Source organism: Ixodes scapularis, unplaced genomic scaffold (genome assembly GCF_016920785.2).
Source record: "Ixodes scapularis isolate PalLabHiFi unplaced genomic scaffold, ASM1692078v2 PGA_scaffold10__122_contigs__length_95168666, whole genome shotgun sequence".
NCBI lineage: Eukaryota > Metazoa > Arthropoda > Arachnida > Ixodida > Ixodidae > Ixodes > Ixodes scapularis.
Genome location: NW_024609836.1, coordinates 60,422,228 through 60,443,850, shown reverse-complemented (window position 1 = coordinate 60,443,850; position 21,623 = coordinate 60,422,228). Strand labels below are relative to the sequence as shown.

The window sequence follows — 21,623 nt, the reverse complement described above, 5'->3', positions numbered from 1 at the left end:
CGAATGTTTGCGAGAGTGGAGGTTCGTGACGTCAAGACTCAACAACTGCAAGACTTCGACAAACCGAAGCGGACTCCCTCTGCTTCCGAAACAAATGTCTGAGAATGTGCGAAAGGGAAAGTGGTGGATAGATATCTCGTGAAAGAGTGTTGTAAAACGAGTAAACTCGTAAACCGATAAATCTTCGCCATGCACAGGTGCCCCGCAGACCTTCACCCGTCTCAAGCCAGGCGCCACGTGACGCGGCGCAAAAAAACCTTCGTTTGAAAGTCCAATCATTTCGACGAGTACGGGGAAAGCCACCGCCGCCGGCTTGTGCGAGGGAAAAACCACTTTCATTCGAGTCGGAGCAATGTGCCACTACTTCACCAGAAAGAAAACGAGCGAGTTGTTACGATTACGGTAAGTAGGTCGCCTCGCCCAGCCCTCGGTGAAAACAACAAAAAACAAAAGCGACGTCTGCGGAATGGTGAAGTCGAAGAATTATAAGCTATCCGTCCTCGTTGGCAAGCTAGGCAGCCCGCTGGGACAGATGTTCACATGCTATACAACGATGTTTATGTCACTGCAGTCGCGCGCTTTTATCTCCAGCAGCCGGACAATCAGCTGCGGAAATTGTTTGCAGAGCCCGCGGACGGGGTGAACGGCAGCTGGCGGTGAAAGGGACTTGAACAACCGCGTCGCCTCTCCGCTGTTGACTCGCGAAAACAAGTGAACATGTCGACCGTGGCGAGCACGCCTGACTGGACGGAAGACAGTTGGATTTTCCGGCTGTTTATCAACATCCTCGGCTACTCGTCGGTCATCTGTCCCGGTGCACTCGTCATCTACTATGTCAAGAAAACCAAATATTTCGAAGGCAAAGGCAAGTACACTCTCGATTTCATACTAACTATAGTCTCGAGTTTAACAGCTGCTTGCCTGTATTTTTTTTTTCTTTAATCGTTAAAATTGTTTTTTGAAGCTGTTGAATTCGACCTACCTTTTAAAACCAGACAATACAATGTCTTTAATATTACCTACCACCTAAAATTACTTACCTATTTGAAGGCGTTGTCTTTAATGCTTCCTACCACCTAAAGCCACTGACCACCACCTTGAAAGTGTTTTCAAAACCACCTACCACCTAAAGCCACTGCAAACTTAGGACGTTAAAGGTGAGCGAGGAGGAGTGGCAAATCCCGTGCGCTGACATCTGTAGTCTCGAGTGAAAAATGGCAAAAGAGTATGACAGAATATGAGATAAAAACCAATGTAGCCAGCTGAAGGAAAACCCTCTAATGGTAAGTATGAGTACTGAAAACTCTCTAGTATACTGTGACAACGTAACATTGTCACGGTAAGTTATATCATGATAATCTAAATGTCTAGCTATTTCTAACGCTTATGATGAAGTAATGCAGTCATTACACCGCATTAACTTCCCTTCTGATAGCTTTTTGTATATGTGACAAACCCTTGCACTCTCGAAAAGATGGTGTTTACAAGATTTCGTTTTCTCGAAGTGCGTCTGACCGCAATTAACCATCACAACTATAGTGCTAAACTGCTTATCTGCTTTATTTTTGCATTGCTGCAATGCGATATACCTGGGCACTGTGCAAAAAGAAAGCTTCAAAGGAACGCAAATATCCTTCCACCAATAAGCATGCAGCGGAGGAAGCCGTTATGCAGTTCTGACTTCTGACAATAAACAATGCTGCCATGGTTCTTATGAAGACCGTCAAAGCTAGCTAATAAAACGTGAAGCTAGTTGGCTGAAGATAGAGCAAATAGAACGGCAAGCTGGTTTATGTTGCACAATTTGTTAAACAGCGGAGGCAACAGACACAGATGGGACTAACAAGATTTTTGTCTCCTTTTCCATCCGTCATATCAGATATTTTTTTTTTTTTTTTTAATGTGAAGCTAGTTGCTAACTATGTGTGGGACTCCAAAGGTCCGCCTCCACGCTCCGCCGCCTGCGGCAGCCGAAATGCATGAGAAAATGGCTGACCTTTTCCTCTAAATTTAGTATAGAAAAAAAAGCTAAAAAAATTCTTGGAAAAAAACAAAAAGACAACAAAAAAACAGGTGAATTCTGTTTTTTTTTTCCCCATGAGTCTGAATAGCACTTTTGTTTTCTTCGAAGATTTAACTACACGCGAGAAAACACGAAAAACTTCCTATCGGTCATTACATCATAAAAGGACCTTTCGGCTGCCAAGTGCGTGTCGCTCATGTGGGCAGCGCGTGCAATTGCAAGCTTGCCAATTATATTCCCCCTACACTGACACCAGTCGTGACGTATTTTTCTTGCCTTTGTGAAAATAGCAGGGGTGCGCATTCATATGTTTGATAGGTGCTGGAGATGTGCGAGAGCTGAAATTCTGAAAACTCCTTTTATGGTGCAGCGCTTCAAGAAGGAGGGGCTTCAGCGGTCCTTTGAAAATGATTTTTTGCAGCCTCCGTCCACCAAACTGAAAAATTATTTCGCTATTCGTGATTCTGGAGGCCAGACGAAGGCAATTTAAGTGTTTCTACTCAAATACATAACCGCTTCAGCTTCCCTTTAGCTCAATGTGCACGATACCTATTTGGAATTTCTGTCTTCAATGAACCACTGAATACTGCTTCCTCTCAATTGTTGTCTTTAGTTCCCCCCCACAACCAAAAGCCACAAAATACTACCTCTTTTGAAAGTGTTGTCTTCAATACTACCTACCACCTAAAGCCACGAAATGCTACCTCCTTTAAAAAAATACTTTTTTTTTTTGTAGGTTCAAGAAGGTATGAAGATGGTAAGAATTTATTAAACACTGACTTCACCAGCAACTTGGGTGGTGGTACTGCTATTAATGTCATATAATGGAAGTAGAAAATGTGAAGAATGCTTTCCTGCGCACCCGTACTGTTGAAGTTGGAATTCCCGTAACATTTTCCCATTAGTTGCCGATTTAGTGGGAATAGTACACCTTCAATAAATAGACTCCTCTCTATAAATATGAAAAAGCAAAACATGGGCAGGCTGTAAAACACAGGTGTGTAGTAGGCTCTCAACTTCCTGTACTGCGTGTTATGAACGGCTGTTTACCAAAAAACGTTTGCTTTTGAGTTTGTACTGTCAGAACGAAGTGAAACGCGAACACCGGAACGTATGGCCGATGTGCACGCCCTCGCAGGCCCCCTCTCAACTTTGCAGTTTTATCAGCCTCCAGGTAGCGCAGCAGATATAGAATGTCATGCGTTCTGCCGTGCACGTTTCATTCCATTCCGATTTTTTTTTTTTTTTTCTTAGTTGAGTTTGGCATGGCGTTGCAAATGTATTACGACTTGTTCAACATCATGCATGGTTGTTTGTGTTGACAAATATGTAGCATTCTGTCTGTGTTATTACATAAAACCCAAAGAATTATAGAAAGACTCGGCGGTAAAGTTCCGTCACTTTTGATTTGTCTGAAAATTTCCACCGTTGAAAACCATAATGACAAAAAAATATTGGGACAGTATTTTTGTCATTCCTGAGGAAATCGTCATAACTTAAATATGTTTTGGGGTCTATGAATCTTGGTGCGCAATCATTGAGGTACAGAGACTTATACAGCGACTCCCAACAAAAATCCCGTTGGTTGTCACTATGGTCACATGACCACATGGCCAGTGGGAGTTAGGTGTCACATGCGAGGGGGCCCCTGTTGCAGCAATGTCACTGCGTATGTTGGTCTTCTCGGCCGTAACCCTTTCCTGTCTTGCGTTTGCATCTCTGGCGAAATTTCAGTGATTGCTGATTTGCCTCTGAATTGGTTCAGCAGATCATAGAGGCTGTTTAATTAGTGATCACATTATAGGTAATTTCTGTTTTCTTGCAAAGTTGAAATGTTAGTATAAATGTCTGGTTTTTTTGTTGTTTTTTTAAGTCGGAAAATGTGGCAACAGATTTTGTAATCTGGGCAGTACATCCTGTTCCCAATGGGTTACGAGAAATTTTATGGTCTGGAATGAATGCTGGGAAGCTCACCCTGGCAGGACAAGAAAAAAAATGCCCAACAGACTGTGTTTTTTAAACTGCCCGATCGACCTGCAGTCTTTACTAGACACGACGTCATCCCATTGAAAAGCGCGGGAAACTTTGAATGTTGGTTTTGTCATCACCTTCGTTTGCCCTTCTCTCAATAACTATTCTGAATTTCAAAATAATAAGTAGCAAGCTGGGAAGAGGAAATCCCGGGTATTCCAAAAAGTAAGTTAGTTAGTTTGGGTAACTAAAAACAAAAAACGCTTATACCCCTTAATTGTTTTGGGCGATCCTAGCTCGTCAACGTGGAGCAGTCTCCAAAACCGTTCAGGATGAGTGTAGCTCATCTGCATTCCCCGGTTGACGCACTCAACCGTTTTTAACGAACCAGGCTCGCTCATGGCTTAGTTTGCAACTCTGCTAACAGACGGCAGGACTGCATTTTTTTTTTCTTGATTTTGCTTTTATTTTGTAGCTAGAAATATTTTTGAATGCAACAAATGTGATTTTGAAGACAGCAATAATGCAGTTGAGGATCAGGAATTTTCAAATACTAAACATGGTTAAGGGCTTAAGTATCTGTTAAATTACTGTTACCAACTTTACATTAGCCTCGATAGAGGTGCTGCCGAGATGAGACCACCCCAGCCTGCTTTCTAATCTCGGAGTATTGACAGATAGGCGTTTGCCATCAGCGTCTCTTCAGGACAGTTGTTCTGCACTGCACCATTTTTGGAACATGACAAAAGCCATTCTAATCTAGGATTGTGCCAGCCGCTTATTTAGTTCGGAGTTTAGATTGTACTATTTGCAAGTTTTACGGGTAGATAGAGACAGTGGTTTTTTATCGTTCGAGAAGGAGGATGGTCAACAGCGGATGGTCAGGGATTATATTTCGAATAGATAACAAAGCAGCACTATCAATGCTAGCACAGCTTCAGCAGTGCTGTACTAGCTTTCACCTCAAGTACCCCAGTGAAAAATGTTTGCGTCCTCACAGTACATACTTGTATGTGCACTTGAAATGTTTTGTTTGCTGTGTTTTCAAAACTTAACTGTTTCAAATGCAAAAACTGTGATTCTTTTCCTTCAACAACCGAATCTTGTGTGAACTCTGAGAAAATCTTGGTTCTTTCCTATGGTGACTGGGAATATAGTGGTTGGAAAGGGGGAAACCGCTAAGTGCAATTCCCCTCTCATTTTCGGATAAAAGGAAAAGGGCTTTGACCCCTCAGATAAGAGGGGAAGATCCCTGGTCCCTCTTAACCTTAGATAAAAGGAAAGAGGCTTTCGACCTTTTTAAGTTCCTTTGACCCTCTTATCCTTAGAGAAGATGGAAAGTGGATTTGGCCCTCTTATCTCTTAGATAAGAAAGGGGTCTTTGACCCAATTATTATTAGTTAAGAGAAAAAGGACCTTTGACCCCCTGTCCTTAGACAAAGAAGAAAGGGCATTTAACCCTCTTATCCTTTAAAACACTGGGGAAGCTGCACCTGCTTTGTTGCTCACTTCTTGCCGCCTTCCCGCAGAAAAAAAACGTAACGGTGAATGTCCGTCGACTTACAGAGGAGGACTGTGTCACGTCGGCCAGCTATTGGGTCGACCGACCTCTGCGCATAAATGCGGCCTTAGCCATTCGAACGAATCTTCACGTATTCTCACTGGCGGTTTCCTTGCATTTGTCCGAAGGTGCCAGCGGGTTTGCAAGTCGTCTGCTCCGCCTCTTTGTGCTGGGCAGCGAACCAGAGAAGCCGAGCCTCGAGCTGGGCGGGGCCTCCGACTTCTCTTCCACAACCACGAGGACGCAGCAGTCGCGGTCCTTTCTCAACGAAGCCTTTGTGCTGGGCTACTGCTTTCTTGGTCTCCAGGCAAGTGCCCACGAGCCGACGTCCTTGGATCAGCATACAACCTTTTTATTCTTAGACAGAATGAGAAAGGCAGGGAGGTGCTTCGGTGGGCCTTCTCCTTTCGTCATTACTGACAGAGCGAGGATGGTGCACTCAAGGTGCGCGAGGCGCCTCCCTGCCATTCTCATCTTGTCGGCAACCGTGGTGGCAACCTCGAAAGCTCCAATATTTCCACACTAATGGCGGTCAAGGGAGAGCAAAATCACCTAAATCAAACACCCTCAAATCTGTGAATCTCGAAAAAACAAGGTTTTCTTTCACCGTGCAGGTTGTCAATGCGACAATGCAGGTGATAATCTTGTTTGCGTTTTCGCGTTACCAGCCTTTCGCCTGTTGCACAAGCAGAACTTTGGCGCACTCCCGTGCCTCACAAGCGCTTCAAGTCTTCCCGAAACTGACTCTTGATGGCGCTAGGCAAGTCTCTAATTGAAACTGCGTTTATCTTCGCTTATTAGAAAGTTAATTAGTAAATTTTAGTTCATTACTTAGCTACTTGGTACGTTTCTTCTGCTATCCCCGATGTCTGTCATGGCTAAAAAAATGTTCCCAAAAAGCTTCATCTTTTTTTTTTTTTTTTTTTTCCAATTATTTTAGGGGTAGAATGATTTTAGTCCTCGCAGAAACATCTGGTATATTAACCCTTCAAGTGCAAATCTGTTTTGTTTTTTGTTTTTTTCCCCCGCATTTTAAACACAAATTTTAATTTCATGCAGCAAAACTGTGGCATGCTTTATCAAGTACATTTATTTACAGAAGGCACACTGATCTGCGGGCTGAAAGTTAATTGATGTCGGAATGCCTCCAGCCTTGGATATTTTATCTTGAATTGTACTTTTTGAGACGCCGCACTATGCAAAGTGGCACCCCAACCTTGCATTTTGGGGTCACTCTCTTCAAGTGGCCTTAACCGACATTTGTTTTTGTTGGGAAATGGAACTTCCTTTAGTTTATCACTAAATTAGTTCATTACGAATTTCTAGCTCTCTATGTTTGCCATAAAGCACGAGGCTGAACGGCATAAATTCGCCTTTCTGGAACAACGGAGGAGCAAACCAAGACAGAGGTCCTCTAAGCAAGACTTTCCAAATGTCATCGACAGTCGTTATTACGAGGCAAAACATTGCCCTGCACGTGAAAATAAAATGGACGGCCGAATTAGGAGAGGTCGAAACTGAAACCTGCGTGGTACCGCAAGAAATTTTGTGAATTTCGTGTTCACCTCAGCTGTGTGATGCAGAGTACTTTTGCACTGAAAACGCCCACAGAGACAACTTGAAATTTACTTAGAGTATCAACGTCTGTTCGCAACAACTTCGGACGCAGGTCTCCTACCTGACGTGGGGCGTCCTGCAGGAGAAGATAATGACGCAAAAGTACTTTGACGTGGTGTCCTCTGGCGGGGAGGGCCACCGCTTTCGGGACTCCCAGTTCCTGGTGTTTGTGAACCGGGTGCTGGCCTTTGCCCTGTCAGGGGCCTACCTGCTGGCCAGCCGTCAGCCCCGCCACGTGGCGCCCCTCTACAAGTACTCCTTCTGCTCCTTCTCAAACATCATGAGCAGCTGGTGCCAGTACGAGGCTCTCAAGTTCGTCAGCTTTCCCACACAGGTGCTGCTTTTCTCTCTTTCTTGAAGTTGGGGACAATGAGAATGGGGATTTGGCACCATCAGGCAGATGTAATGAGGCAAAGGCAGTCATTGAATAGGTGCATGATATACTTTTAGATGCTGTAATATTGGCAGGTCAACTATATAGTACTATTAGCTGATGAACCACCAGACAGATATACTATTGGCAGGTAGACCATCAGACAGATGTGCTATTGGCAGATAGTGGACAGATGTGCTGTTGGCAGATAGACAGTCGGGCAGATGCACTAGTGGCAGGTAGAAGACACATGTGTCAGTGACAGATGGAAGAAGCATGTGCCAATGAGACTAACAGACATATTTGCTATCAGGCAACTGCACAACCACATCAGCCTAATCCACCATCAGAAAATGAACCATCAGACAGGTGTGTCTATCAGGTGTGTGTACCGTAGGCAAGTACACCATCCCATCAGCCATACCTTCTTGGGGCAGATGAATCCTGAGGCAGAAGTGATGTCTGAAAAATGTTTTGGGGAAAATTCACCACAATTAAGATGCACCATCACATTGAGCAAACCCTTTGCGAGGCATACATGACCATCAGGCAAATGCCCCATCAGCGAGGTACACTTTCCGTCTCTAAGGTGCCCGCACCCTCCGTCGTTCCCAGGTGCTGGCCAAGGCGTCCAAGATCATCCCCGTCATGCTCATGGGCAAGGTCGTCTCCCGCAAGTCCTATGAGGGCTACGAGTATGTCGTGGCGGTCACCATCTCCCTCGGCATGGCGCTCTTCCTACTCTCCCGGGACCCCACAAACCCGTCCGCCTCCCAGACGTCCACCACCTTCTCCGGAGTGGTCATCCTGGCGGGGTACATGGTCCTGGACAGTTTCACGTCCAACTGGCAGAGCGAGATGTTCCGCTCGTACAAGATGAGCTCGGCGCAGATGATGTGCGGCGTCAACTTCTTCTCCTGCCTCCTCACCCTCGTGTCCCTGCTCCAGCAGGGGGCGCTGCTCGCATCGCTCCGCTTCATGGTCCGCTTCCCCGCCTTCTTCTACGACTGCCTCCTCCTCTCCATCTGCTCCGCGACGGGACAGCTCTTTGTCTTCTACACCATCTCGCAGTTCGGACCCGTGGTGTTTGTCATCGCGATGACGGTGCGGCAGGCCGTGGCAGTGCTGCTGTCCTGTCTCATCTACGGACACAGCCTGGGCGGGATGGGGGTCGTCGGAGTCCTGACGATCTTCGGAGCGGTGTTCGCAAAGATCTATCTCAACCAGCGAGCGCGGCGCGGTAAGCAGACGACGAGGCCAGAACCGAGGACCTCGGACACGAGAGACCAAGTTCCGCTCTTAGTGGTGATCTCAAAGGATCAAGAGACGTAGCGGCATGAAGTGAACTGTCGCGCCGCTAGACCCATATTTTTTTTCTACTAGTTGCGTGGCCATGACACTGGCAGAACACCAGCTTTTTAGGGTTGTTATTACTACTACTTTTGTTGTTATTCTACTTGTTTCACTAATTTCCAAAGAGAGCTTGTTGAAGCCCGTTTCTCTTCAAATCGAATCCTCGTTTTCAGTGTTTCCGAAGGACCTAGTGCTACTTTTTTTAAGTCCACATTGTTTTTCTATTTGCTCGCATTTAGAGCTAGCTCTTTACACGGTTTATGTGTGCGTCTTTGTAAAACTGCAAAGATGTTTCTCTTAACTCTTATTTCCCCCTTTTCGTACAAAATTATTTATTTATGGTGCCCAGCTTGTGGTGGCTTTTATTTTCATCAAAGTAAAGCTACGCACTTTTGGCGTTTGCTTACGAGGAGAGATAAACTCTTTTGGTTGCAAACACTACCGCGTTATCAAGGACAACTGCATGGTTGCCGTCGTCACTTTGCATAATCCACGTTTGTACAGGTTTGGCGAGAGATATAGAGAGAGAGATATATTTTTGTTGTCTAGAGGCTGCATCTCACAATCGCTGCAATTCCGACATGATGGAGGCTCACGAAGGGACGTAGCTCAGGGTGCCATATCTGTTCTTGCTCATAGACTTTGTTCGCCCAGACGGAGTGACAGGATTCTCGCAAGTGCAACGAAGTGGTAGAAGATTTATGTCAGTGCTGTGGTCTCAAGCCCCCCGCCACCTTTCGAGCTTATGCTTAAAGTCAAGAACTCGCTTTTCCTTTTAGTTTCAGTCTTTACACCGCAGTTTGTACCAGTGGCGGATCCAAGGGCTGTACCAGTGGCGACAGAGGTTGCTTGCCCCCCCCCCCCCCCCCCCCCCCAAAACAGAGTTGTGGATCCGCCCCTGGTTTGTACTAACTCTGAGCAAGCTCGAAAAATGGTGTGTTTGTTGTTTCTGCCGTGCAATGTGTTGTTGGCAGAGATGTCCACCAATAAAACTGTTGGATCTGCCTGTTTTAAATGCTTTTTCTAATTTTTTGGGTTTATTTTCACTGTCTAGTCGGCAGTCTTTCTTAAGAGAGGTACGATGCCTGGAGCCTATCTTTGAAGGGTGCGTTGTTGAATCTTCACTTTGTCGGTCGATTTTCCACCCACTGCCTTTGCAACGCTTGTCGTGCTTTCTAGAGCCACTAATGTGTTCGATGCCAGAAGTGCACAATGACATTTACCTGCTTGTCTGCTCGTGGCCTGTTCACACATGCTCTACAGTGCTATTGGTCAGCGCCGGAAATAACGCTGAACTTGCCTAGTGTACAGCACTGGCTTCGTCCTCCATTGGTGATGAGGCCCTGATACAGCCCTGCTCCTGCGCTGAGTTAAGTTGAGTTGCCTTCAGGTCAGTCAACACTGTTCCTAGTGTTTCTTTAGCACTACGACGTATGTGCGAAATGGCCTTTCGTTGCAGCTTGCCTCTTCAGCCGTAAATGTTCCATCAAAATTCTAGCAGCTAAAGACCGCAATGCTTCGACACCCATCATCTGCTGCATTATTTCTTCTAGAAACCATCACCAGGATTACAACGAGCTGTCTCGCACTGTTGAAGAACGTTGGGATACAATTATGTTGCTTTTATATGGACGCTTCAATGTATGAAAAATATATATGTACGATGCAAAGCACACTATGAGGAGATGTGTTTCAGGCAACAATCCAAAAGCCATCCCCATCTCTGTGCTTCGCTGATATCCGTTGTCTCGCAATCACTTCGTCGACGCTGTGCACTGACGAGGGTCTGCTGCATGCCATACAGACTGCTCCCGTGTCTTCAGACACAACCACGTAGTGCGAATGTCGTAGGGTTCCAGTTCGGATCCGTCGTCGTATGGAATGTGCCACCCTTTTGCGTTGCTGCCCTGAACAGAAATCTGGTGCCTTGCTGGTTTCTGAAAAGGCAAGGACGAGTTGCTTAAAGTAAAATCCCGGGATGCCCCACCCCCAAAGTGTGAGCCACCCCTAGTTTTGGCTTGATTTGCTATTTTTTTTTTTTAAGTCAAAAGATAGCCCACTCCTAGTAATTGTAGCGTTTGGCTCAATGATGACCTTAGCGTAAATGCGTCTAGTTAGCTATGGCGGCATATGAGAGAACATTGCTGACTGAAAAGTAATGTCATCTTTGCTTCATTGCCCCTCGCCACAATAACAAGTTTGACAGAGACAGATAATCTGAAAATAGCTTTTTTTTTTTTTCAACTTTTTTTGATTGAACATTGAAAGTTGGACCACCCCTTATTTTCATCAATTTTAGGTGGTCTATCTCTCACGATTTTACGGTACACACTGTGACAATGAAAGACTGTCCAGATGACACGCCGGAGAGTTGAGCATGAAGTCATCCTCGGAACCTCGAAAAGTCCTTTGTCCCCAGGAAAATAAGTATGAAGATGCTTCTAGCACAAAATGGACAATAACGACTTGTACAGTAGCACGTTTTCTAATGTTTGCATGGTCGTATATTGTTAGCAATTTTAAAAAGCCAGCAACTGCAAGGCTAGAGCTTCCTATACAGTAGAACCTCTGCAAAAGAAACGTATAAGGGCCCTCCAGATTTGCTTTTTCTTATCGTGAGGGGAGGATCCCCTCTTACTGGGGCGATGCCAAAAACTAACTAACAAACAGGTTCCACTTATTCCTGTTACCCAGAAATTCTCTCATTGAGATGCCACTATACTTTGTTTCGCCGTAAAGATTGTCGCACATGGGCATCTCAGCACCGAGGTACAGTGTTCTAGAGGGGGTTGTAGTGGCAAGAGCGGCGGACGCTTTGTGAAGATTTTGCGCGTAGACGACACCATGGCGCTGCTGTTCTGTGCCCTAGGAGTGCGCCCCCGTCAGCCCCATCATCGGCGCTCTTCGGCGCTTACTACTGTGGTTTGACTGGAGCTTTTCGCGGTGCGAAACAACTGCTAATGTTGTTCTGTAGTAAATTGTAGTTCTGCCTTTGGACTAATGCCTCTAGAGTGTGTGCTATCCTCTGTTAAAATATTCACGTGTTTTGAGGGAGATTATTTAATTAATATCGACTTCCCCCCCCCCCCCCCCCCCCCCCCTCCCAGTACTGACGCGTCGTTCGGCAACGCTACCACTTGGGCTGCAGGCTTAACAGCTACGAAAGAAGTTTTACGGTGCTACATTTTGGAGAAGCGTACCGCGTCACCCTCGTCGTCTTCTTCGTTCATCGCACACGTGCCATTATTTCTCCTAGGGCACAGAACTCCAGCGCCACTCGCGGTATCTACGTCGGCCGTTTTCACGCGCTTCATTGTAAGCGGGCACCGCTCTTGCCACTACACCCTCTAGAACACTGTAACCGAGGCAACAAAGTCTGGGCTGCATCAGCACTGCTGTCGGCATTGTGAGCCTCGACTTTATGCCGAGTTGGTACTGCATAGTGCATAGGTGGTAAATAGGAAAAGGCCAGGTTATATGTAACGGAGCACTGATGCAGTGCAAAGTTAACAGTGTGTCTTTAGACCACTTTTCGTGACAGCCGCCATGTTGAATTTTGACGTAGCTGGGTTGGGGGAAAGTACCCAATCACTTCATTTGCCGATTGGAAGGTGGTTTGTGGCACCGGTTCTAGTTTTTTCCCTGCTAGTATAGTTTTTTCTTATTGTGGTTATGTTTGAATGATTTGCCTTAATCTTTGTTGCCAAACCCAACTACCCTATGCCATATTTCAGAATGGCAACCGTCGCACGAAAACAGTCTATTCGCGACTCCAGCAAAACGGACGCCGCCAAGCGGGAAAACCGGGAACCAGCCGGTCCAGGTCGCTCCGCGCCCCTCCGCGTCTCTGGTGGCTTTCGCGTAGTCGTGTTGTCGGCGCGGTGGCGAAGAATGTAATTTGACGAAGGTCCGAATATTTCTTAAGTTTGCCTGAGTGATCATTAGTGTGGTGAAGCCTCAGTAAATTGTTTTCTTCTATTATGTGTTTGAAAGCCCGCTTACTCCACAGCACACGGTCGCGTGCTTTCGGTTTCTTGGATGGGGAGGAATCACGGAAGAATGTTTTGATTTCTTGTCTGTCTCGAATCACATTCAAAGTGACGACTGCTTGGTAACTGATTAGTGGTTTCTTTATAACATCGCAGAACAGTGGACTGAGGACGACAGATGAGGTGTTTCACTGGAGGCAACACCAATGTTGCAGTCAAGTGAATGGGAAGGTTCGATAGCTGCTTTGCTTGAGTTTGGTTGTGTTCGATTAGCTTCAAGATTGAGCCACCCACGCCGGTCGGTGCGTTGGCTATTCATCTTGGCTGCTTTTCGCCGAAAAAGCCTCTGGACCACACTGAAGGAGTTGGGCTAATTTCGCAGTTACTTGATTCAGGAAAACTTGCTCGCTGCAAAGGATGAATGAGGGATATTATCTGTTTTCAAAAGGTGGGAGACAAGTCTCGCAACGTTAGATGCTGCCACGGCATTTTGACCTATCGCGCTTCCAATATTTATATTACCAGGACGTCGAAGCCAGCAGTAATATACGTCTACATTGATCAGGTTGACCGGCCACAAAAAAATACTAATTTTCTCCGTTCAGGATTCGAAGCAAAGTTCAATGCAGAGAGGTTCTGCGTGGGTCTTCAATGAAGACTCTCTTCAGTTTGTCTCCGTGCTGCCGGCTATAGAACCATTTGGCTAAATTTAAGTAGTATGTCTTCGTCTGTCAAATATACTTTTATTCAGCAGCTCACCTAATAGCTAGTCAACTAATCTCATATTTCAACCCGAAGGATATACTAATATCGCTTTAGTGGGACCATAGTACGTAATATAATACATAACCCGCTCGTCAAAATGACTTCTCGATTGCTACTAAAACCTGAATTGAAATACGAGTATCAGCCGCTTAGTGGGGCGCCGGCGGGTTAACATGGTCCTTGGCTCAAAAAGCGGTTGCTTAATTTTCGTAATTTTCCTGCAGCCTGTGTTGATGGCCAAGCAGACGACTGGAGCTGTTTCGTAAACGCGGATACGCACAAAAGCTCGATTCCGCGGACAGATAAGTCGCATGGTCGAGGCATGCGAGTTAGCTGAAAAGTTACTATCTGTGGAACAATTCTATAGTCATCGCCGTTTTCTTTAGATGATCAAAACTGATTAGTATATTACCGTCTCTCCGGAGCCCATAGTTTCGGTTTTGAACGAAATCTCCGAAACGAAAGTTTGACACGAAAAGAACAAAAAAACACCGGCAAAACAAAACTATGATTTGCAAGTTTATCTGCACCGGCTACACTTCACCGTCTCAGTTCAAATACCTATAAAACTGGGCATTAAACAAAAGAAAATCTGTTAAATTGGAACGCGCCACCCATTCAGGAGGCCCGGCCGAGCCGCCGCGACCTGGACTCAGCCGCCATGTTTGTTTGGTGGTGGCGACCCCTATAGGTCGCTGGAGTCGCGAATAGTGCTCGGCCAGTGCTACGCCGTGTGTGCAAACGGGCCTTGAAGGCGTTTCATGTGTGCATCTTGGTGCTAACGCAAAGTAGGCGCTGCATCAACACTACAGCGAGTATTGACTCTGCGCTCGGTTTTAGCGTTGCATTGAGAGTGTAAGCAAGAAAAGCGCAAATTCGGTGGTGTTTCTGTAGCACCACATTAGCAGTGTGGTGCATGTGTGAACGGGCCTTCGAAATCAAATGTGCAAACCAGTCTCGAACGTCCCAAAGAGTGCACGCTCCATCTGCGACGTGGTCCCTCCTTCCTCCGGCTCCACTCACCAGCACCGAGAGCTTTCCCCAGCTGACGTCTAGCACTTCCTGGTGCGTCCTGCGCCACTTGTCGAAGAGGCCGCCCATCCTGGAGTCCTCGTGCAGCTTGTAGCGGTGGTTGCGCATCAGGTCCCTAGAGGCCACCACCGTCCCGGGTCCCCTAGAGAACGCGGCACAAAGCAGGAAGGGGTCGTCTTCCGACCTGCAACGATGGTAGGACGGACACTGTAGCCCCATTCCACCGTCGGAAGGCAGCCAGCGCTTCGAGCTGATAGCACCAATCGAGCAATGCTGAAAGCATAATGTCGCAGTTTTTGTCATCGTTTTGGGCGTGTGTCGTCGCTGGCAAAGCCAATTGAGTTCGGTGAAGTCGCTGTGACTTTGCACTTTTAGTCTTTGCATCCGTGTTGTGTGTCTCCTAGCCTTTGACTGCACTTTGACTTGTAGCAAGACGGAGTGAAGGAAATTGGGGGACGGCTTTTGAACGTGTGGATTTACCCCAGCCTATCAACCTCCTAAAAAAACCCTAATGTCAGTTCCGTGTCGCCTATGGTCTACACCAGACGGCACAAGCTGCCAGACATGAAGATTTTAGCCCTTGCCGTCAATTCATGTATTGATCCAGTGGGACATTAGATGGACAGGAAATTGTTAACAAATTCTGCCATGAACAGATGAGAGCAGGGCTTTCTTATTGATCACAGTGGGATATTGGAGATTTTTGCACTATTGCTGACAGACTGCCATGATTATGATACTTCAGAAATGTCCGTATATGTCAGTGGGACATGATGGTTTTATAAGGAATTATTGACAAATTGTACCATGTACAGAAATGGCGTGAAGGGTTTTCTCGGTTATGCCGGCGAGACATTGGGGGCTTTGTACTATTTCTCACAAACTGCATTGAAAACCAAGCTACAAAAATGTCAGGAAGATATAAGTCCCTCTTATCTATAATGAGAGTAGTGCAGAGCTTTACAAGTGCTGATTGTTGGGCGAGTTGGTATTGTACGCGAGAAAACATGATTGCGCTTTAAGACAAGTACAGAGGAGGAACAGACACCACAGAGCGCTAACTTTCAACTGATTTAATTCAAGAGCCTCAGCTCTTCAATTAAACTCAGAAAAAGAGTTAGTGTACTTGCGGTCCGTGGCGGGGCCATGGATCGGTTGGGATGTGGTGCGGTGACGCAGTGTGTATCTACGCTGAGGCTCTTGAATTAAATCAGTGGAAAGTTAGCGCACTGTGGTGTCTGTTCTTCCTCTGTCCTTGTCTTAAAGTGCAATCATGTTTTCTCACAGAGCTTTACAATTGATGCCAGTGGGACGTTGGTGGCTACACAGAAATTGCTGGCTAACAGCGCCGTAAGTTTAAGTATTTACCGGATATCCAATGGACACGAATAGAACACTAGCAGTTGTAAGAAAATTGTTGGCATGTTGTGCCATCAAAACAATATTTCACCAATGTCGGTGAGGTACCGGGCATTACGAACAGTTGTTCGCCAACTGCATCACAAAAACACTATTTTACCGATTGCCGACAAGCCATCGGTGGTTTCGTGAAGGATGGTTGACAAATTATGCTATGGAAACAATACTTTGTGGCAAAACGATGCATAAATTTTGCTTTCAACCACACAATAGCTGGCACACTCCCCTTCAGAAAAAAAGGCCATGCACCGCATAAAACCTGTTCATTGATTCATTCATTGACTTACAAGTCATTTGTCAGGTAGTACACACAGTGGCTCCAGACTTGGTCCATGACGTTCCGAGGCCATTTGCGCATGTGCTTCCTCCCAACCACGAGCACCTTCCTCTTCTCTACCAGCGTGTAGTGCTTCACCACAAGCAGCAACTGAACAGTGCGAAAACGGCCCACTGCGGTTATACAACAAACTACTGTAAAAGACAAAAACAGTGTCGGGAAGTACTTTAAGTACATTGTACTTAAAATATTAGTACTTCAAGTGGGTTCAGAAAACTTGTACTTTACTTGAAGTACATTCTCTGACTGTACTACACACAAAGTTCTTTTTTTCTGGTACTTTCCAAGGAAAGTACAACTCCCGACTTTAAAGTACAGTGCGTCTCAAACTTAACGCCGCCATGACATCGGCTGCCTCTGACAGTCCCTGTGGCGACCGATTGAACTATCTGAAGAATGTTTGGGTTTCCGATTTCTATCCCATCCTCAGAAGGCATCCCAAACGTTTTGGTGACAAATTTAACAGTAAGTAGCCGACACGAGCTCGATGTCTGGGAACGCAGTGACGGCGTTAAGTTTCGGGAGCACTGTACATTCCCCAAATGATGCTTTTTCAACTCTAGGGTCACTCGACTTCATCCACTGTTCGCCGCCATTTCCGGAAATAACTGATGCACCCCCGACTAGCCCTAAAACGATGCATACCGGTTAAAAGAACAAAACTTTTTAGGGTTTACCATGTTGTTAAACACCTGTGGCTGGGTGAAAAATCTTGAAACTTTTAATTGTTTCAAGATTTTCTCACAGAGTTTCAGGTGTTTTAACAAAAATGGTAAACTTACACCAGCTCGCCTGCACCCTCGCTGTGTTGACTGTTCAGGGGAATGAAAGGTCATCATGAAATATTGTGTTAACAAGCATTTGTACTTTACTTTCAGGACACTGTATTTATAGCACTCTACTTCAAGTATGTTGCACCCGGTGTCCTAAACACTTGAAGTATGTAACCTCTCATTCACTTTGTACTTTACTTCGAGTACTTTTATATGTGCTTTACCCAACACTAAAAAAAAAATATTCGAGCCATGAACAGTATGGTACCTTGGTACAGTATTGTCTCATTAGACCTTCAAACATGAACATTAGGGGTGGCCAAACACAAACCCCGCTACAGTCATCGAAAAATCAAGAAAAGCATGGCACGGCACCTGAGACTCGGTGCACCTCGTTATCGCTTCGACAAGAACTCCGAAGAATGAAATACAAAGCGAGAAGCACGAGCATAATGCGCCACGTCCCACGTCTTTTAGCTGTCGCCAACTCCAGTCTGACTTAACAATTGTCATGCCTATGCGGTCAACTTCATGTACAAACTCCAGGTTCAGTAAAGCTTCACTTGCATTACCAAGCACGGCTTCAACGATACAGCTTTCAGCCACCTTCGCTATGGTTTCGGAACGGAACGAAAATTGCGAACCGAACCGAGACGCTCTTCGTCCCCAAAGAAAGTAAAACACATTTGTCCTGCACAAGGGAGGATCTCACTGTCAGCAAGTAAGAACACTTGCTCTTACTGTCAACCAGCAGAGGGGAACTGGTGGCCAAGAGTGTTTGCACACCGCAGCTCGGAGCTTCCGGAGCGAAAGCTCGAGCTCCAGAACCCAGGGATCCTGGGCTCAATCCCCACCACTGCCCGTTTGGATCCAGATTGAGCAACATACCGGCGTGCGGTTGTGTAGCACAACTGCGTGGTGCACGTTACAGGTCTCAGACTAGCGGTCGTACTGCACTGGCTAAATTCCTCATCCACAGTTTCAACCGTTGCCATACCTCAAGGGCAGACTGACCTTACGCCGTCTAAATACAAACATCAAATTTACCTTTCTTTAGTCATCAAGAAGCAGGGTAATCGCTCACGTTTCTAGCTTTGTCTCCGTTGCTGTTTGCGTTTCCCTTGAGTGCAACGTTGAGGCCGTCGATGACGACGTCAAACGACGGAGCTCTACTCAAAAAGCGTTCGAAGTCCTCCAACTCTCTCGGGGTCGTGTTTAAGAACAGGTCGCTCCCTTTCATGATGCTCGCGAGAACCGCCAGTCGCAGTTCTTCAAACTCCTGTCTAGTCAGGTCAGAAGATTCCAGTAGGCATCCACATGAGCTGCAGGTTCCATCCCTGAATGGAAAGGTGAAAATGGTGTCTCTAATATGACCAGGCTAGGGTCTCAATGTTTCATGAAGCTATCAGATAAAACCGAGAGGTCTGATTGGCTTGCATGGTAACAAGGGCAAGTCTTATTTGTTGCTCTATAGCCATCATGGTAAATATAAGTGGGACTACAATGGCCAAAAATTGTTTGGCTGGTCGCTAACACTATAACAGTGTCAGAAATGACGACAGACCTCGGCTTATTCACAAGGGCCAATGCACGCAGCAAATTGCCCCTCCGACACCAATAAGTGAGAGCCCGATTTATATTGGAACACTACGCAAACACCTCAATTGGGCTTCTGTGAAGCTTTGAAAGAGACCACCAAATAAACAAGCTTGGCTCCTAATAGCTGTGTTATGAATGAGCAATAAAAAAAACTTAATTTGGATTTTTTTTTGTTAAATGTGAACTGTACATACACCCACACAAGCTAATCAAAACCACTTGCATATGTACAGAATTAAACCACTTGTTTGTTCTGCAGTGCCACCAGGCCTGTTCCTTTCATCTACAGTGTACTTCCAGCATGTCACATCTCAAATCAAACAAGGCAGAGGTACATTTTCTGCACTGGAGTAAAATTCATATGTAAACAATCGCCAATGTCATTTAACTACCGTAAAATACCGAGCGTTTGCACCCACACCACAAGAAACGCCCACCACAGACTTTTGACCCCATTCCGCTGAACGACATACTCGTCGGCGTCGTCCGCTTCTCCGAGCACCCCGGTGTAAAGTGGTGAAGCCGACGCACTCATGTGCCCCTTTTGCTATTTTGCACTTTGACCTAAAAAACATTTATTCCCGTTTTTTTTTTTTTTAAATTATTTTTACGTTTTTTAAATGGTTGGTGGGAGCTTGCTCGGTATTTTACGAGAGTAATTTACGAGTATTTTACGAGATACCTGCCGATCTCCGCAAAGGTACCCTTCCACGCCGGGCCTTCCTCAAACCTGTAAAACGATAAAAACACATATTCGTCCAAGAACAAAACTCAAGCAGCGTGTCACAACGTGCCTTCTGACCAGGCTGACTTCGTCAAAGTGCCTCCACCAATAACAACGGCAACATAAAAAAAAAAAAAAGGAGCACTCAGCTTTTCGTAGAACTCCTTGAGCATTTCTCCGACCGTTCGAGCCACCACGACTTCGGCGTTCGCGAGAAACTCCAACAGTCTCGTCACCAAGTTCAACGCTTTCCCCGTCTCGCCATCGCGCACCAGTTTCGAGCAAGCACCAAGGCAGGCTCCCAGAGAGCTAGAAAATATTTGGAGCGGCGGTTGCGTCAGTTTTTGCATCGCGTCCCAAGCGACATCCATATCTCCGTGTTTGAACGCCGCGTCGGCGACAGCGTTCAAGGATAGAGACGTGGGTCGACACAGCTCAGGTTCACTTTCCAGCAGAGGCAGACTCTCCTTCCAGAGACTCGTTCTGCATAGTCCGCAGATCACCGCGTCTCTGGTGCGAGTGTCCAGTAAGAGATTACCGCCCATACCGCTCTTGATGGCATTGTAACAGGACAGCAGCTCAGCTTCGTCGGAGCAGAGTGCCATGTACTGGGCCAGTAACAGCGCGCTGGGTTTGCTGTTACTCGAAGACCTCAAATAGTCGAGGAAGGACTTGGCCAGAGGGTAGTTTTGCTTGGCGACGAGGCACGTCATGATGGTGTTATTGAACGTTATGGGATTCAACGTCATCTTCGACTTGAAGCTGTCCCAGTCGGCAAGCGAAAGCGAGCGCTTATCGCCTGCATGCTCGATGAGGCGGGAATAGACGAGGTCGGTTTTGTAGTTCGGGTCTGATACTTTGCGTTGTCTGCTAGTGGATGTGGAAACGGGCCTGAAGATGCGATGTAGCCTCGGAATATCGAGTAACCGTTCGAAACAACGTGATGTCACGGGGGCCGCCATTTTTAAATTAGCGAGCACAATGTGGTCGGCTGTTCAAATCGTGTAGGACTACTTTCAGCCAACTTTAATCATTCCATATTCGCCAATGGAACGTATAGGGGCCCTGCAATCATATTTCAGCGTCTACCTTTTTTGCGGTTTCCACGTCTCCTAGGGTTCGGGCAAGCCAGCAGGCACGGAGAGAGTAACTAGATATCAGTGAGTCATATTTTAACCGGACGACGCGGAAACCCCCTCCACCCCACCGACGGAGTGTACGGAGGCGGCTCGCGGTGCCGAAAGCGCACGAAATGTGACGTCTTTGGTCCTGGGCTTACTACTGGTCAGAGCCGCTAAAAGCTTCTTTTTAGTTGAAATACAAAAAAAAAAAATAATAATAATAAGCGGTGCGAGCAAGCTCGATGGGCCCGAGCCATTTTAATAATGTGTAAAAGTAGTTTCTGTTTTGTGTTTTAGATCAGAAAAGAAACCAATGCAGTTTATAAAGTGCCGAAACAAGAAATCACCCGTCGAAATACCCGCCGCCAAGCGGTGGAAAAGGCGGCACGGCGCATACTAGAAGGGTCCCGGATGTACGCGGTGGTGCTTCAGTCGAGGATCCAACTGGTTCCGAGCGTTCCGAAGGCCTTGGGCAACGTTACTAAACCACTCAGTAGGGAAACTGCCATAGAGACTGCACTGAAAAAGTGGCCTGGATCTGTCCTCAAGAACCAAGCTAATGGCGAACACAACGCCGCCATTTCTCCCACAGCGGCTATTCGAAGAACTGCACATGACTTCTGTTTTGGCTTTAATCGGCCATTTTGGCACCGAAACAGATACAGCAGAAGAGGTTACAGGGGTGCCACCCCCGTCTCTCCAGCGGTCTTACTATCGAAGTTAAAATGCACTTAGGTCGGGACGCGCTACCTGAAAGCACCGCTGAGGCATGGCTGTATAAAAACAATATTAATTGTGCCACAAAACCTTGCAAACTAAAGATTTCAAAACATCACACGCCCCTCATTTTGTACTAAACTCCAATAAATTTCATACAAAAAGTCTTTTCCGTTTGTTTTTACGCAAAAACATGCTTTCACAAAGCTCATGGTGACCAGAGTACAGACAAATGATAAAGAGTGGCGC

The 21,623-nt window shown here is 46.2% G+C and overlaps 2 protein-coding genes across 3 annotated transcripts; one reads left to right on the top strand and one right to left on the bottom strand.

Annotated features, from left to right (window-relative positions):
• The first annotated feature begins 1 nt into the window (after position 1).
• LOC8036175 (adenosine 3'-phospho 5'-phosphosulfate transporter 1) lies at positions 2–9,913 on the top strand. The gene is made up of 5 exons (XM_029975323.3): positions 2–402; positions 626–865; positions 5,684–5,862; positions 7,225–7,506; positions 8,161–9,913. The coding sequence occupies exons 2-5, from the start codon at positions 718–720 to the stop codon at positions 8,875–8,877; spliced, it is 1,326 nt and encodes a 441-aa protein (XP_029831183.2). The 5' UTR covers positions 2–402; positions 626–717; the 3' UTR covers positions 8,878–9,913.
• Positions 9,912–20,645, bottom strand: LOC8036176 (mitochondrial ribonuclease P catalytic subunit). Of its 2 annotated transcripts, none has more exons than XM_029975322.4 (6): positions 19,687–20,640; positions 19,495–19,542; positions 18,298–18,550; positions 16,391–16,530; positions 14,676–14,868; positions 9,912–10,835 (listed from the first exon to the last, which is right to left on the bottom strand). In XM_029975322.4, the coding sequence occupies exons 1-6, from the start codon at positions 20,496–20,498 to the stop codon at positions 10,653–10,655; spliced, it is 1,629 nt and encodes a 542-aa protein (XP_029831182.2). In that variant the 5' UTR covers positions 20,499–20,640; the 3' UTR covers positions 9,912–10,652. The 2 variants fall into 2 exon arrangements, with proteins under 2 accessions (XP_029831182.2, XP_042144412.1); XM_042288478.1 differs by having other exon boundaries at positions 9,937–10,835; positions 14,676–14,826; positions 19,687–20,645.
• Between the last annotated feature and the right edge of the window lie 978 nt (positions 20,646–21,623).